At 48.5% G+C, this 14767-nt stretch overlaps 6 protein-coding genes across 6 annotated transcripts; 3 read left to right on the top strand and 3 right to left on the bottom strand.

The window, feature by feature from the left end:
- Positions 1 to 484: 484 nt before the first annotated feature.
- ONS95_006408 (uncharacterized protein) lies at positions 485 to 904 on the top strand (the record flags this gene model as incomplete). Its single annotated transcript, XM_058499869.1, has 1 exon — positions 485 to 904. One exon carries the CDS (start codon positions 485 to 487, stop codon positions 902 to 904), a length of 420 nt encoding a protein of 139 aa, XP_058349702.1.
- Positions 905 to 2941: 2037 nt separating this feature from the next.
- Positions 2942 to 4216, bottom strand: ONS95_006407 (uncharacterized protein; the record flags this gene model as incomplete). The annotated part of the gene is made up of 4 exons (XM_058499868.1): positions 2942 to 3112; positions 3195 to 3766; positions 3839 to 3971; positions 4019 to 4216. 4 exons carry the CDS (start codon positions 4214 to 4216, stop codon positions 2942 to 2944), a joined length of 1074 nt encoding a protein of 357 aa, XP_058349701.1.
- A 2067-nt stretch (positions 4217 to 6283) lies between these two features.
- ONS95_006406 (uncharacterized protein) lies at positions 6284 to 8083 on the top strand (the record flags this gene model as incomplete). Its single annotated transcript, XM_058499867.1, has 2 exons — positions 6284 to 6899; positions 6999 to 8083. 2 exons carry the CDS (start codon positions 6284 to 6286, stop codon positions 8081 to 8083), a joined length of 1701 nt encoding a protein of 566 aa, XP_058349700.1.
- A 1049-nt stretch (positions 8084 to 9132) lies between these two features.
- DCW1_6 (hydrolase 76 protein) lies at positions 9133 to 10475 on the top strand (the record flags this gene model as incomplete). The annotated part of the gene is made up of 3 exons (XM_058499866.1): positions 9133 to 9480; positions 9545 to 9862; positions 9909 to 10475. 3 exons carry the CDS (start codon positions 9133 to 9135, stop codon positions 10473 to 10475), a joined length of 1233 nt encoding a protein of 410 aa, XP_058349699.1.
- A 539-nt stretch (positions 10476 to 11014) lies between these two features.
- On the bottom strand, positions 11015 to 11516 carry ONS95_006404 (uncharacterized protein; the record flags this gene model as incomplete). Its single annotated transcript, XM_058499865.1, has 3 exons — positions 11015 to 11098; positions 11239 to 11351; positions 11408 to 11516. 3 exons carry the CDS (start codon positions 11514 to 11516, stop codon positions 11015 to 11017), a joined length of 306 nt encoding a protein of 101 aa, XP_058349698.1.
- A 659-nt stretch (positions 11517 to 12175) lies between these two features.
- On the bottom strand, positions 12176 to 12643 carry ONS95_006403 (uncharacterized protein; the record flags this gene model as incomplete). Its single annotated transcript, XM_058499864.1, has 1 exon — positions 12176 to 12643. One exon carries the CDS (start codon positions 12641 to 12643, stop codon positions 12176 to 12178), a length of 468 nt encoding a protein of 155 aa, XP_058349697.1.
- Between the last annotated feature and the right edge of the window lie 2124 nt (positions 12644 to 14767).

Raw genomic sequence — 14767 nt, 5'->3', positions numbered from 1 at the left:
TTTAGCAGACTTTTCGCAAGGGAAGAGAACAAGAACAGAACGCAGAGAAAGAGTTTTACTGGATGCGATCCAACGGTGATTGGCCTCACAGCAGGCTAGTACCTGAACCAGCGCGCACCCGTCCCATGCCTCCCATGCCTCCCATGCCTCCCATGCCTCCCATGCCTCCCATGCCTCCCATGCCTCCCATGCTTCCCATGTTTTCTAGAGGCCGACGATGAGCCCGCTAAACCGTTTGAACCCCACTTCCTGCATCGGGTGCCTGTCCGAAGTCACTCGTGCCTGGGTTGTGCCTGGCCTGGCGAGCCAGGGCTGAACTCTGTTTCGCAGACCGCGCCCATGGTTGTGTGAGTGGAGATCGGCAGAGGGGCAACGGCCCAGTCAAGGGATGGCGGGATATTCACGCATTATTCCCGATGGGAAACGATAACGATCCTGAGTTGACGATCTGCTGCTGACAACAGAGAGAGAGGGCTTGGTCTGCATGAGCAGGGTGGGATGGAGTAATCCTCGGTGCTTTCTTGCATCACATCATCATCCATCAGAGAAGGAGACTCGATCGAGGAGATCTCGTCGGTTAAGCATAACAACGATGATTGATTCATCAGACGAAAGAAAGAAGAAACAAACAAAGAGGAAAGGCAACCCCAAACATAAACAAAGCTCGACCCTGTTTTCTTCCCCGTCAGTCGTCACCCCAACGACTATGATACTTTTTGTGTTTCTTGAAACCCGCGACTCCATTTCATCTCCAATTTCCGGGCTCTCAGACGAACTCTCACAGGCGACGCGCGATCTCACTCTGCTGAAGTGGATGTGGGACGTGGGTGTGGGCGATGCCCAGAGGGGGGGGCGTGCCAACATCTGCCCTGCCAAGCAGGCACAAGCAAACCACCTCCCCTGAAGTCGTTCACAGGCTCACAGCGCAGCCGGAGCCGGCAGAGCCACGTCAGTACTGTAGTGCCAATTTTTTATTCTCCGTTATCCAGAGGCCCCAATTCGCAGCGTCTTTCCTTATCGCGTGGCGTCGCATCGCAGCGCAGCAGCGTACAGTACCGTAGCCCAGAGTAGTGCATGCTGTCCACCCCGAGGTACAGCTCTCTCAGCAAAGCAGGGCTTGCATTCTTTGCATTAGGATTTGAATTGGTATGGTTCCTTGCTAAGGTACCTAATTTACCCTTATGCGAGCTATGCAGCAGGGATAAAAGAGGGGATTTTCTTTATTCAATAGTTTGTGCACGAGGTCCAGACTCAGATGGGCACTAGCATCAAGCATAAAGATATGCTAGTTTCCCGGCTTGTGCAGAGTGCCAAGGTCGGCATAAAACTCTGCACAGCTAGTGCATTTATTCCTGTGGTAAGTCGGCGAGTTTGCTTGTCTGCTCGTCTGCTCGTCTGCTCGCTTACGGCTGAATTACTGTACTTGGATGGGATGATGATGTTGATGGATGGGATGATGACCGTTACATCGTTGCCGAGTATTTGAACTTGGTCTTTTTGATGGGGAGATTAATTGTGGATGGGGTGTTACCGGAATAATAGTAGGAATAATGGAATCGCGACATGACTGACTGGTTGACTACTACTACCTACTGGCTGATGGATAGTTCCGCGATGCGCCCCACTGAAGGAATTTCTGGAAGTCGGGAATTCCAAGATCTGGTTTGGATGGTAGTAGTCTGGTGGAGACCCGAGATGCTCGGAAGACCAAATTCCAAATTCGAAATAATAATAATGGAGCAACGGACAGCGGAGAAATGCATGTGAAAAGGTTAAGCTTAAGGCGAGTATTGTTCATGCGATGGTTTCCCAGAGATTACAGTAATTTGAGAAAGGTTTGGGTTGACTTTCAGTAATCTCGGACCTTGGGTTACTTCGCCTCCTCACAATTCTCGTCGCCTCTCTTTTGCCTCTCTCAACGATTGAGAGTCTGAGACGTAATTTCGATGGACTGGAATAAACCCAATTGTTTGAACCTCTTCCCTGACTCCTTGATTTCAAGCTGGCCTTTCTGGTGTCGAAGCCTGAGGAATGACCCCAACCTTTACACTAAGCGAGTTGGTGAGGGAATACTGACTCAAGTCAATACCAGCATACAAGAAACGCCCGAGGGCAACTCGGAAATGCCCCGAGGGGACAGACGTTTACATAAGTCTGGGCTTGGACTCGGACTCCATTATATGCCCGGAGTTTCACGAATAGTGATCGAATTCTTTTGACCAAAGATGACACCCAGGCCAAGTCGCCACGACCTACCAAAGCAAAACTCACCCCAAGCAGCTGGGAAATAATAGGGATCGATTCGAGACAGGGAGATCAACGACTCTAATACACACATATCCAAGAATAAATCATCACCTGTTATCATGAACTCCTCTCGATGAACTCTCTTCACCCTTCTCATTCGCGTTGCCTGTCGCAACTTTAATTACCACCAATTGCAGTGGCGACCTAGAATGCGCTTGGAGGGCGGTACGGATCCTGTGACATGGTACAGCTACTGCAAAAGGTATGAACGAATACTCGCGCGGTTTGATACATGTTACCTGGTTATTTTTCCCCCCATTTCCTTTGCTTCGGATTTGGTCTATTCGGGTGGCGATGTGATGTCAATGAAGGCATTTCCGTACCTTGGTATCCAACCTAAGGTTTGGATTCGTAATTGAGTTATCAGAGCTGTTGATCTCTGGAAAGTCATGGTATCTTGTCAATGGGAGTACATTAAAATAAACAGTGAAGCGATTGCTGGTCATCAAGTCCCTACAACCATGTCCTGCCTCAGTGTTAAGCTCTCTTTTGACTCGGTCGTTGAGCTCGAAGAGACACTCGGGAATAGGCTGCGTTTAACCACTCTCCAGACAAGCACTTTGACATGACGTCTGCAAGAATAAGTTTCTATACCCAGTTCTCCTTGGATATGGATTTGAAAATAGACAATGCCTCAAGATCTCCAAGGCTGCCAGTTCCTTCCGTGGTGATGATGACTCCCATTCTCTTTGATGAACTTCTTGAGAACATCGACCATCGCTTTATATGCTGGATGCTTGGTGAAATCTGCGAACCAGAGGGTGGCTGCTCCTTGACCTGGGAAGGTATCTGGAACCCAGGAGAACTGCAGTTGTACTGTCAGCCGACTACTCTCCTCTCCTTTCCTTTGAGGACACCCAACAGAGAAGAGGGAAAAAAGAACCTACCGGATCATAAAAGTCCCAAACTGTAATCCCAACACACGCGTTAACTTCCAAGCACGCTTCGACCGTGTTAGCAAAATCCACCGCCTGCGCCGCCAGATTTGTCTTGTTCGTCGGCAAGTTGATCCTAACATCCAACTCTGTTACCGCAACGTCCACCCCCATCGCAGCAAACTTCTTCATATTATCAATTTGCTGCTCCTTGCTTGGTGCGCTTCCCGCTACAAAATGCGCCTGCATGCCCACTCCATCAATACGGATCCCATCATCTTGCAGAAACTTCACAATGTTCTTGCGCGCAGAATTGGTCTTGTCGTTTACTGACTCGAGGTTGTAGTCGTTGTAGTAGAGCTTGGCATGGGGGTCTGCCTTTGCAGCTGCGCGAAAGGCGATCTTGATGTATTCAGGGCCGATGTGGTGCAGGAAGGTGGTGTTGCGGTAGGTGCCGTCCTCGTTGAGGGCTTCGTTTAGGACGTCCCAGGCGTAGCATTGCGCTTTGTAGTGTTTGGCGACGTTGGTGATGTGGTTTACCATTGCGGCGGTGAGCGTTGCTTTTGTCCAGGTCTTGGACTCGACTTGAGGGGAAGGTCAGCAGAATTCTGGGATGGAGTGGAGTTTGGAGACAAATAAAGCAGGGGAGAACACACCCCATGGTGCGAGCTGGGAGTGCCAGACGAGGTTGTGGCAGCGCAGGATGCGGCCGTCTTTCTTTGCCAGATTTGTGACTACATCGCCCATAGTGAAGTCGAATTTGTTTTCTTCTGGCTCGGTTGCAAACCACTGTTTACATTGTCAGATCAGTCGCTAGCAAAGTGCGCATAACTCACCTTCTGTCCGTTGCTTCCAACCAATTGGCCCCACTCCTTTTTGTCTCTCAAGATCTTGACATATTCAGTATTGTTCAATTCTCCAACGTCGGTAGCTGTCCCGAAATACTTCAGCCCAGCCTTGACGGCCAGAGCGTGTAACTGGGCAGACGCTAGAGGAACGACTGCAAGAGCAGCAAGGACAGGTTGGAAACGCATCGTAGAGTGAGGACAATAAGAATTAACAATACGGAAAGCAAACAAGAGAATCCATGGCGAAAGTCTTATACTTATAGCCACCCAGGTCCCTACCGTCCAAAGGAGACCGGATAAAGAGAACCAAATTGAAATTTGTTCATCCGCCAGGCCGACAGGAACATGGATATTTCAGATGTTCATCTGGACCTGCATCATTTCACCCCGCTTAGTACCAGCAGCTCGGAGCGGTATTCGAACCCGTATCCAGTTCATCCCAGCTTCATCACCCGTTGTTTGTCTCTAAAATACACTCTTAACCTACCTCGGTTCAGATCATCCGGGTAAACAAACACAGCTGTCATTACCCCCGTTGAGAATTTCTCAAGATGAACATATCCCCAGACTCGAAATGCCCATATTGTGGCTTCGTCTGTCCATTTCAGGTATGGTTGGAGGGGTATTCTCTGTCTTTTGACCAGTCTGCTGAGATGCCGAGATGGGGGCAGGGTTTGAGGTAAATACCCGGCACGATCTTCCCCTCCCCGAGATCGATGCATGACATGGGGTTCTCTACCCCGCGCCGGTCCTCTTCGCCTCCTCCAGGCACATGGTCTGTCAAAGAACGTGGCGTGAAGTGGCGTTGGTGTTGAGTTTAGTTGATGCGGAGGGAGGAGGAGAATAGTTCTTGCGGATAACCTCCCGCTTCCGTTATGGCAGAAGGGATCAGGGTCGACCGGCTAATTTGGATAAATGTATCCTTGTAGAGATGCGGTCAGGAAGAATTGTTTTGCCGAGCATGAATTTGAGAGGCGATTGGATCGTCGGTCCTTTGAGTCTCTTGGTTGGTAATATTACGAGTGTTGACGTATCTGAACGATGAGGGAGGGCTGTTGGGAGTTTGTTGTGATTTGGAAGACGGCTCGCTAAATCATTTGGATGTTGAACAAAGTCTCCGCGTGTCTTCTCCAGCGCCACTTGCTTGCCCATGATTTATAGATGACGATCAAGTGTCACATATCCGAAGTGTGTAACTTTTGACTTGATACTTTTCTGGCCCAATTCTTCGCATGCGATGCCGGATCGTCAGCGGGCTCAGACAAAGGCTTGACTGAGACCCGGAGATTGAGATGGAGGGATTCGCTGGAAAGAACGTCAACGACTCTTCAATCGTTCAGTATAAAGATTGAGCCAGCCCTCAAGATGCTTAGTCTGCTCTATCATCGGGTGACTTGCTGACGGACTCGTGCCATCTCTCCTCATGCAGGATGTCGCATTCAATAGAAGGAGAAAGCCGACTGTAATTCTGGACGGCCAAAATTAGTCGTATCAACTGAGGTGGAGTCTATGAGATCAGGACATTTATTCAGATTGTTCAACTTGGACAACCGGACATCTAGGATGGGAGACTGTCGTACGACCTAGGAATAAAAGGTCTGAACCTAGGCAACGGGGAGCAAGTGATATTTCAGTAACCGGGCTTTCGGCGGATCTATCTTGTGTCTTGCTCCACAGACTACGTTTGTGCATTGTTCCAGTGTCACAGTAGCCAAACAGTCTCTTCTTGGACTTTAAAGTCAGGTACAAAGCCTGGGTTGGACAAGTGATGACCGTGTTCCCTTGGCTCGATTGATCATTCCATGTCCGGAAAACAGACTCTGTCTCCGGCTGGGAGCGGAAGTGAAGGAGATGGTCATCAAGCGCAATAGCATGGATTTAGAGTTTCAAACTCAATATAATATCCCCAGAGTCTATGCGCAGAAGGAGGTGATGTTGAGATGGCTTTGGTTGTGTGCTCATCTATAGAAAAAAGTGGAACAGCTGCCCCTCCACATCCAATCACCTCAAAATCGGGGACCCCGCGCCTAGCCGTCAGCCTTGGCTGGCAACAGTTACGAGGACTTGGACGACCGGGACGAGCAACTGTTTCGTTGCTCTGTGCGCCTTTAATTGCATTGCACTATCATGATCTCGTGGCTCATTTGTTCTCTCCTCAATCATTGATCTGAATAGATTTAGATGTTGTCACTATTTCCTCCTTGATCGTCCCCGTTTTGCACTTTGGATCCCACTCTCCGCCGCCTAAACACCATGTTTCTCCCAGGACTTCGAAAACAACTGATACTCCTCTGGATATTGGGTATCTCATTGGTTTCTGGATCGACTGTCCACTTCAGCGAACAGCAGCCACTTGGTCCTCTGCGAGAAGAGCAGCAACCAATTCGAATCGAACCAAAACACCCCAAAGCCCTTCCTGCCATCCTCGAGGCGCTGGACGTTTTGCAGGACGAATACTTTGCGATTTGGCAGGGAATATGGCCAACCTCAATCGATTGGACGTCTGCGGTCATCGGAACATACTTATCGGCTGCCCTGAGCACAATATCGACCTCCTTCCCATCTCTATCCTCTCCGAAAGACGCAGAGAATATCCTTAACAAGTTCTTCTCCCAGCTTTCCGCCTCATATTTTGGCCAAGACGCCTTTGCTTTGCGGCAAGAAGCGTACGATGATATGTTGTGGGTGGTTCTGGGATGGCTGGAGAGTATAAAGTTTATCAATACCCACTCGGAAGCTCATTACGGCGAGAAATCCGAGACGGTAGGATGGTATGGTGAACAATGGACTCCGGCTTTTGCACATCGAGCACGTTTATTCTGGGATATTGCGTCGCAAGGCTGGGATACAACTCTTTGCAATGGTGGAAGTAAGTTGTTGCTATCCTCCACCGAATAGAGCAGGCGGGAATACCTGTCAAAAGTGCTCCAGATATTTGAGCCCATAAAGGCTGACTTCTTGAATCTAGTGATCTGGTCGCCTTATCTCACTCCCTACAAAAACGCTATCACAAACGAGCTTTGGATCGCGGCCTCGATATCCATGTATCTTTATTTTCCCGGAGACAAAAATGCATCTCCGTTTGGTTTACCCTCGAGCACGGATGGAGGGGCTAAAGCACACGATCCCAAATATCTTGCAGCAGCAATCGAAGCATACAAATGGCTAAAAGATAGCAATATGACGGATTCGAAGGGGCTTTACGTGGATGGATATCATATTTCTGGCTGGTCTAGCGAGCATCCAAGGAACGGTTCCATGCCCAACACGAAATGTGATTCAAGGAACGAGATGGTCTACACATACAATCAGGGGGTTTTACTTTCTGGTCAACGTGGTCTGTACGAAGCCACTGGAGCTCGATCGTATCTGGAGGAAGGTCACAAGCTTATTGAGGATGTCATTGCCGCCACAGGATGGAGCTTGAAGCATCACAGCGTGATTCCGGAGGATACGACTGGTCGAAAGCTTGGGAAATGGCATGGGCTTGGCCGTTCAGGTGTCATGGAAGAATCTTGTGACTCTGAAGCATACTGTTCCCAGAACGGGCAGACTTTTAAGGGGATATTCTTCCACCACCTGACGTTGTTCTGTGCCCTCCTTCCAGAGCACTTGGTTCTTCCCAGTGAGCTCTTTCTTACCAAGGATCTTGATCCGCCTTCGAATCCGCTTGAGATCAAGAAATGGCACGATAAGAGATGTTCTAGATACGGGAATTGGATCAAACACAATGCCAAAGCAGCGCTCACGACTATTGATTCTGATGGCAAGTTTGGGATGTGGTGGGGCGCACCTCTCTCTGAAACTAAACCTGATGCTGAGGTTGAGCTACCGGATAATGCTGTAGATTATCGCAACAATGGGATCCCTCAGCAGTGGAAGGACAAGAAGCATAGGCGCGAGGTCCCAGAGCAGAATATGGACTTTGAGAATAATGATAGGAAGATTCGGATCCGAGATTTGAATGATAGAGGAAGAGGGAGAACGGTTGAGACGCAAGGTGGAGGCATTATGGTCTTGAGGGCGTTATGGGAACTTGTGGAGACTAGATGAGCATTTGCATGATTTGACGAGTATATGAGCATTGTTTATATGGATGGTTGGATAAAGGAATGATCACATGTCTATACGAAAGGATTATTTGTAAATAGAATCAAATCTTTGATATTCAGGCCCACAGCCCCCTTTCAATTCGGCTGGCGGGAACCGGCAACGGAAATCGACGCCACGACTCATTCGGGATCCACAGTGCAAAAGCATTTCCAAGCCTCCTATCATCATCATGCCAAGATATATCTTCAACGTCTCAGAGATCCAAGGCTGCTCAATTTCGTCAGCGATCCGAAGCACTTGTATGATTCCAAGAGCCGCGCTAGTCATTGATTGATTACTGTCGAAGCTAAGTTTTCCGAACTTCCAGCACACCAGGCGGCTCCATGCTTCCATCGTATCCATCTACGAGTTGCGTAAGCTCACACCCATGCATACGTATCCATCCTCGTCACTCTCAACCCCAAACCATCTCGTCAACTAAATACACACCTAGGATCTCCACAAAAGGCATCATTCTCTGGGTCATTCGTCCCATTGACCACTCACATTTCGTACATAACCTATTTCTAGCATCGTGGGACCCGTTTCATGAAGCTGGAGATTAAAGATGAGTGCTGATGTTCCACTCCCGTTAGTGGTGGGGCGGTGCTGTGTTATGGCGACTGTTTGTTGCTTACTTTCAGTCTTTTGAACTCTTGATTGTCTTGGAAATGCTTCTTTTGGTTGTATTTTTGGCTTGGCTGACTGTCGCTACCGAACTATCTCGCTTCATTTGTTGTCTTTGTTTATCGAATGGTGTGGAAGAATACCTGATTAGATCTGCCCTCGAAATATCAATTGATCTACTTTCACTTGTCAACATTGAGAAGTGAGGATGAGGGGGACACATATAATAGCTGGTGTAGCAATATGTGCTTCTTGGACTCAAGTCGCGGGTGCAATAGATTTGGTTATCACATCAACAGGTCTCTTCTCCTCTCTCGTTTCCTCACCTCAACTAACATCCCCAAGATTCAATCAAAAGTGCAGCCTCAACAATCGCCTACGGAATGATGAACTACTACACCGGAAACCACACCGGAAATAATCCAGGCAACCTCCCGTCCCCTTACTACTGGTGGGAAGCAGGAGCCATGTTCGGCACCATGATCGAATACTGGTACTACACCAACGACAATTCCTACAACCCGACAGTCACGGCGGCTATGCTCTCGCAAGTCGGGGAGAACGACGATTTTATGCCTACGAATCAGACCAAGACGGAGGGGAATGATGATCAAGGATTTTGGGCGATGGCGGCTATGTCTGCGGCGGAGATGAATTACCCGAACCCCCCAGATGATGAACCGCAGTGGTTGGCCTTGACGCAAGCTGTTTTCAATGAGATGGTGACGAGGGTATGTCCTGCTGTGTTGAGAACCAAAAGCTTTATCCTAGAATTGTGAGGCTAACTTCTTGAAGTGGGATGACAGTACATGTGGCGGCGGACTTCGCTGGCAGATCTTCACATTCAATGCCGGATACACGTACAAGAATTCAATCGCGAATGGCTGTTTCTTCAATATCGCATCGAGGCTGGCAAGGTATACGGGGAATCAGACGTATGCGGATTGGGCTGAGAAGACCTGGGATTGGATGGAGGGTTTCGGCTTGATCAGTACGGACTACAAGGTCTACGATGGCTCGAGCGATACCGATAACTGTAGTTCTATCGACCATATTCAGTTCTCATATAATCAGGGAATCTTCCTATTCGGGTCAGCAGTAATGTATGAATTTGTAAGTCTTGGCATCCCCGAAACGAGGAAAATCTAACAGAACCCAGACAAACCAATCCAGTACCTGGCTAGGCCGTCTCGAAGGGCTGTTGAACGGCACGGATATCTTCTTCAAGGATGGAGTTATGTATGAACAAGCTTGTGAGCCCGTCAACACTGTCGGGACCTGCGATACCGACCAACAATCCTTCAAAGCGTACCTCTCCCGCTGGATGGCCGCAACCGCCAAACTCGCCCCCGCCTACCACGATACCATCATTTCGAAACTGAAAACATCCGCGTCGGCAGCAGCAGCGCAATGTTCAGGTGGAATTGACGGAGTGACCTGCGGCGAGCATTGGTACGAGTCGTACGATGGGCTTTATGGGCTGGGTCAGCAGATGAGCGCGCTGAGTGTGGTGCAGAGCCTGTTGATTGATGAGGCGCCGGCGTTGGTGACGAATGGGACGGGGGGTACGAGCCAGGGCAACGTGAATGCGGGGAGTAAGAGCGCTTCGAGCACTGAAGTTATCGAACCGGCGACGAGGGCGGATAGAGCTGGAGCGGGAGTTTTGACGGCGTTGGTTATTTCGGGGTTGTTTGGGGGAGTGGGGGTAATGGTTACGGGGCCTTGAGGTGGAAAGAAATCATGAGGCCAAGGAGGTTTTGTTTTTGTACATATTCTGCCGGCGAGTCTTTGGCTCAACTAGGCATACGGCGTCTTCATGAATTTTTCATATCACAGGTAGTGGATGGCCTTGAACTCAACCTTGGACTGGCTTGAGAGTGACCGACGACTTATACAGACAGTTGTGATAGTATGAACTGCTTGGAATAGAGAGGTTTGATAGTAGTGGAACGATTATATGAACGATACGGACAGGGACCCGCCTACGTTTATTGTCTCACCTTGGCGGCCGGATTGTGTTCCATACATTCGTCAGAATTCCAACAGGACGAGTAGGCTTCCTCGTAGGTAGACAGAAAGAGGCTTAAACACTCGAATTCTTTCAGAAGGTAAATTCTGGCGTTCCTCGCTTAATTACAGGGCCTCGGTTCAGGCTACCTACCCCCTGTAAAAATGTGTGTTCCGAACGGCAGCTTAGGGGATATCTTAAGTTCTTCGGCGCTGAGAGCAAACCAAGAAGCTTCAGTAGGAATAGAAAGCCTTCGCCTACTTGTGCTTCTTCTCTATGTGCTCTTTCGTCTTCTTCTGCATCTCCTCGATCGACTCGTTGCTTGATCGGTCTGCGGCAACCTATGAGTATCATCTATCAGCTTAAAGATGCCAGGAGCTGTCTCCGCGTTAGACATCTGCCAGAACATTTGTTGTTCCACCCCGAGACCCAGTAATTCTGGCAGCAGCCCAGCGGATAGCAGAGGGGCGGAAATACTCACAGCTTCCTCGCTGTCACTCGCCAACTCCGCCTTCCAGTGTCCCTTTCCCTCTTTCTGCTTCTGTAACGAATCTTGCTTGTGTCTCTCGTTTGACTCGGCCTGATCAGGGTTATCTAGTACTCTCGGGTCAGTCCAATCCCAGTTTCCCCTGGATGGGCAATAAGCTTACGGCGGTCACTCTCCTTTAATGCCATGAAGCTCGTGCTGCTAAAAGGTCTCGTAGCAACGACGACTGGGCGAACAGCTGCGAATCTGGCGGTTCGGAGGATGAAAGACATGTTGATTGTAGATGTGGGACTTTTTTGTTTGTTGTTTATTGACTGTTGAGTTGAAAGGAAGTGTTAGCTGAAGCTTTGCTTCTATTGCCTCTAAGCCTATCCAAGCCAGAATACTTACTTGAAAGAACACAGTAATAGTTGTTCGAGGTACTGAATATCAATGATTAAAGATTCAATGATGACTGCTTTTCTTTCCCTGTCACACTACGAGACTAGTTAGTCTAGTCTAGTCCACTAAGGGGGTTGGCAGGCACATGTTCCGACTCCTAAAGCTCTCCGAGGGTGGAAATGGAAATGGACGTTGAGGTTGACGTCAGTGTTGATTTGAAGACCCGGGCCCCGCATTCTCCCTTGCCCTGGTTGCCATGTTTTATATGTGGGGGCCGGACCAGTGATCTCCCTGGTATACTCCGTACTGGTAGTATTCAATCCCAGGCTGTCTTAATGAGTCTCAAGATACTGTAATGCTGAAGCCTTATACGCTAGTAGGCAGTAACATGCCCCGGTGACACACTCTATACAATGTCAAAGTTTTAAATGACACAGGTTGTGTAGTTGTTGCCCTCGTCCCTCTTGACAATTGAGACATGCTATATCTTGAAGCCGCTTGATTAGAGGAAGCTGATCTGAATGCTACTTCCTTTTGGCCACTATAACCTTCAGCCGGTGTACGATCCTTTGGCTCGGAATACAAAAGTACGCAAAGATGAGTGTGAGGAGACAGCTTCCTCCCCAGAAAAACCCAGCTTTAGCACCCCACCCCACGCAGTAGGGTTGATCATATAAAGGACGATGACATGAATTGGAATCCCGCTGGTATTATAGCAGAGCCTTGCTATCACGACAGACTTGTTCTTTAGTAGCGCAGAGGGGAGTTCCGACACAAGGGAGTAAGCGACTGGTCTAATGGAAATGTTATGCACAAATGACAATACGATGAGAATTGCGCCGATACCCCTGGAAAGAAAAATAGTCACGGAAGGGATACCGAGGATACCGATGATGAGGAACAAGAGAGCAATGGCGGATAGTCCCCGGATGTACATTGCGTGGCGGCCCACGTGAGGGACGATGAACCAAGTTGTGATGACACCGATTAGGCCTGAGCCGTAGCCAATGATGGCCATGTTGAAGGATTGGTCTGTGGGAAGCCCGGCTTGTTGAAGAAAATAGGTTAAGTTGACTCGTATCTAAGATTTATTAGCAGACGAAAATGGTGAAAGCGGGGAGGTTCCAAACAGAGTTACCATCCAGGTTCTGGGCAAGATAGTATCCGATAACAGTAATTGTCCGTCTCAACATCGTGCCTTGAAAGCAAGCTATATATCCTGTGCTCGCATCAATCTCTCGCTTACGCTTTGTGGCGAAAACTATAAGAGTAATGGTTTTGTCGATATTAAAGTCGTCGCTGCTGACGTCTTTTTTGGTGAGTCGGACCGGTGTGTTTCTCGCTTCGAACGAGCCACCAAGGAGACCTAGGCGCAAAATGAACTCCCACTAAAAGGGGAATAGGCCATATCTATCTACTGGAGCGTTAGAATATCTTAGGGCCTCTATCCTAATGTGATCGTCCCCGAGGAATGAAGAAAACGCGATGCCTCATATACAAAACCCTGGATTTCTTCTTCTGACAATTGATCCTCTAGCGACAACGGAAACCATCATCATATCCGTAGGCCGGAAAGTCCACAGATTCGTGAGGTACTCGCGCTTCAGACCCTCTTATCTTAGTCATGCAGTCGAAGACATCTCGCATCACCGCGGCGATTTCGCGAATGTAGACCTGTGAGCATGGTATGGACGCGGATGCGAATGCAGAGCTTCTTCCCAACTCCGTGGAGCCATTGAAGTAAACGGACACAATTATACTCTCCCCAGCAGCTAGAGCCTTCACGATAAGCGAGGTTCCGGTAGTACTCGTCTGTACCACGAGCGTAGTGCGCTATGAGTGTCTGTTGGGATCGTCCGTGTTCTTTAATGCCTCAGACGTCCACATATTTATCACATTACGAAAACCGTGTTCCGCTGTGCTCTGATCCTTGATGTTAAATGTTGCCACCACTCTCTCTGAGCTTCGTCTCTTGTCTTCGCTATCACCTCTACGCCGTTTTTGACATACTCGTTCTCTGCCATGGCGTTTGTTCAGGGTATACTTAGCAACTACGTTACCACTGGCACCTGACACCATGGAAGAACAGAAGCAAGCCAGATCTAGAGTACCAAGAGAAATAGTTCTGAGCATCGCAGAGGTCACGGCGTATGAAGACCTATTCGAGTTATGCAGAGTATTCAAGGGCACGATACACCTTAGTGAATGCATATATTACAGGCGCAATCCATTGAGATACCTATCGAAGCTAACGTCTGATCCCCAAAAGCTGCTCCGGGCGATGAAGGAGAGCAATACGCCTTTAGTCCAGCATAGCCTCTCGATCAGAATAGCGAGATTCTGACGAGAAGGGTTCAAAGCGAGCTCATTGATTTCAGCAGCTGATAATTTCGCAGGGGGATGACCCATTAAAACAAAGCCAGAAGCCCCTGAACGAGCATCTCGAAGCTATAAAATGTCAGTAACTTGATGATATCAGTATAAAATATAAGCGAACATACAGCAGAGTTCAGAGCATCGCTGAAGGTCGGGGCTGGAGTGCTGGGTGCGCCGACGCACCAATAAATCTAGTGTTTTAAAGCTTATAACTAGTCTTATTAGCCTTTATTAGCTTATTACAAGTGAAATTAGTCTTAAATTTAAGGAGCAGTTTTAATTATTAGAGATTAAAAGTAGTGATTTTATGTAAAGGTAGTGGTAACCACTTCTTTACTATACCTGATTAGGAAGAGTCTAGAGCTCGGCAAAGCTCGGTAAGACTCGGTGGAGCTCGGTTAACTCTGAAGGGGTTTACCGACAGTTACCCACTTAGTTATACGCAAAGGGAAATAGCTCTACGCTACTACAGGAGTTTACGTCAAGTTTTACGTCAAATGTAATTAGTCCTAATCAGGAATAGCCCGGGGAATTTATCTATATAGGCTCGAGCGCCCTCCACGGAATCGAGGGCTCCTCAGCTTGATATTCGCGCTAATAGAGAGGTTATCACCTGATCCGTGGTTATTTCGCTCACGTGCTCGCTAACGCTAAACTGTGCTATTACATTATATCAAGCTTAAATCACACTGCCGGTGACGGCGTAATAATATCCTAACGACTTATACTCGTTACCTTAAGCGAGCCTTTGTTTTTCGACCCTTGT

The sequence above is a fragment of the Cadophora gregata genome, assembly GCF_030347475.1.
Source record: "Cadophora gregata isolate MNR1 chromosome Unknown scaffold_18, whole genome shotgun sequence".
Lineage (NCBI taxonomy): Eukaryota > Fungi > Ascomycota > Leotiomycetes > Helotiales > Ploettnerulaceae > Cadophora > Cadophora gregata.
Note: the sequence above shows the minus strand (reverse complement) of the source record. Positions and strands in the feature narration are given on the sequence as shown.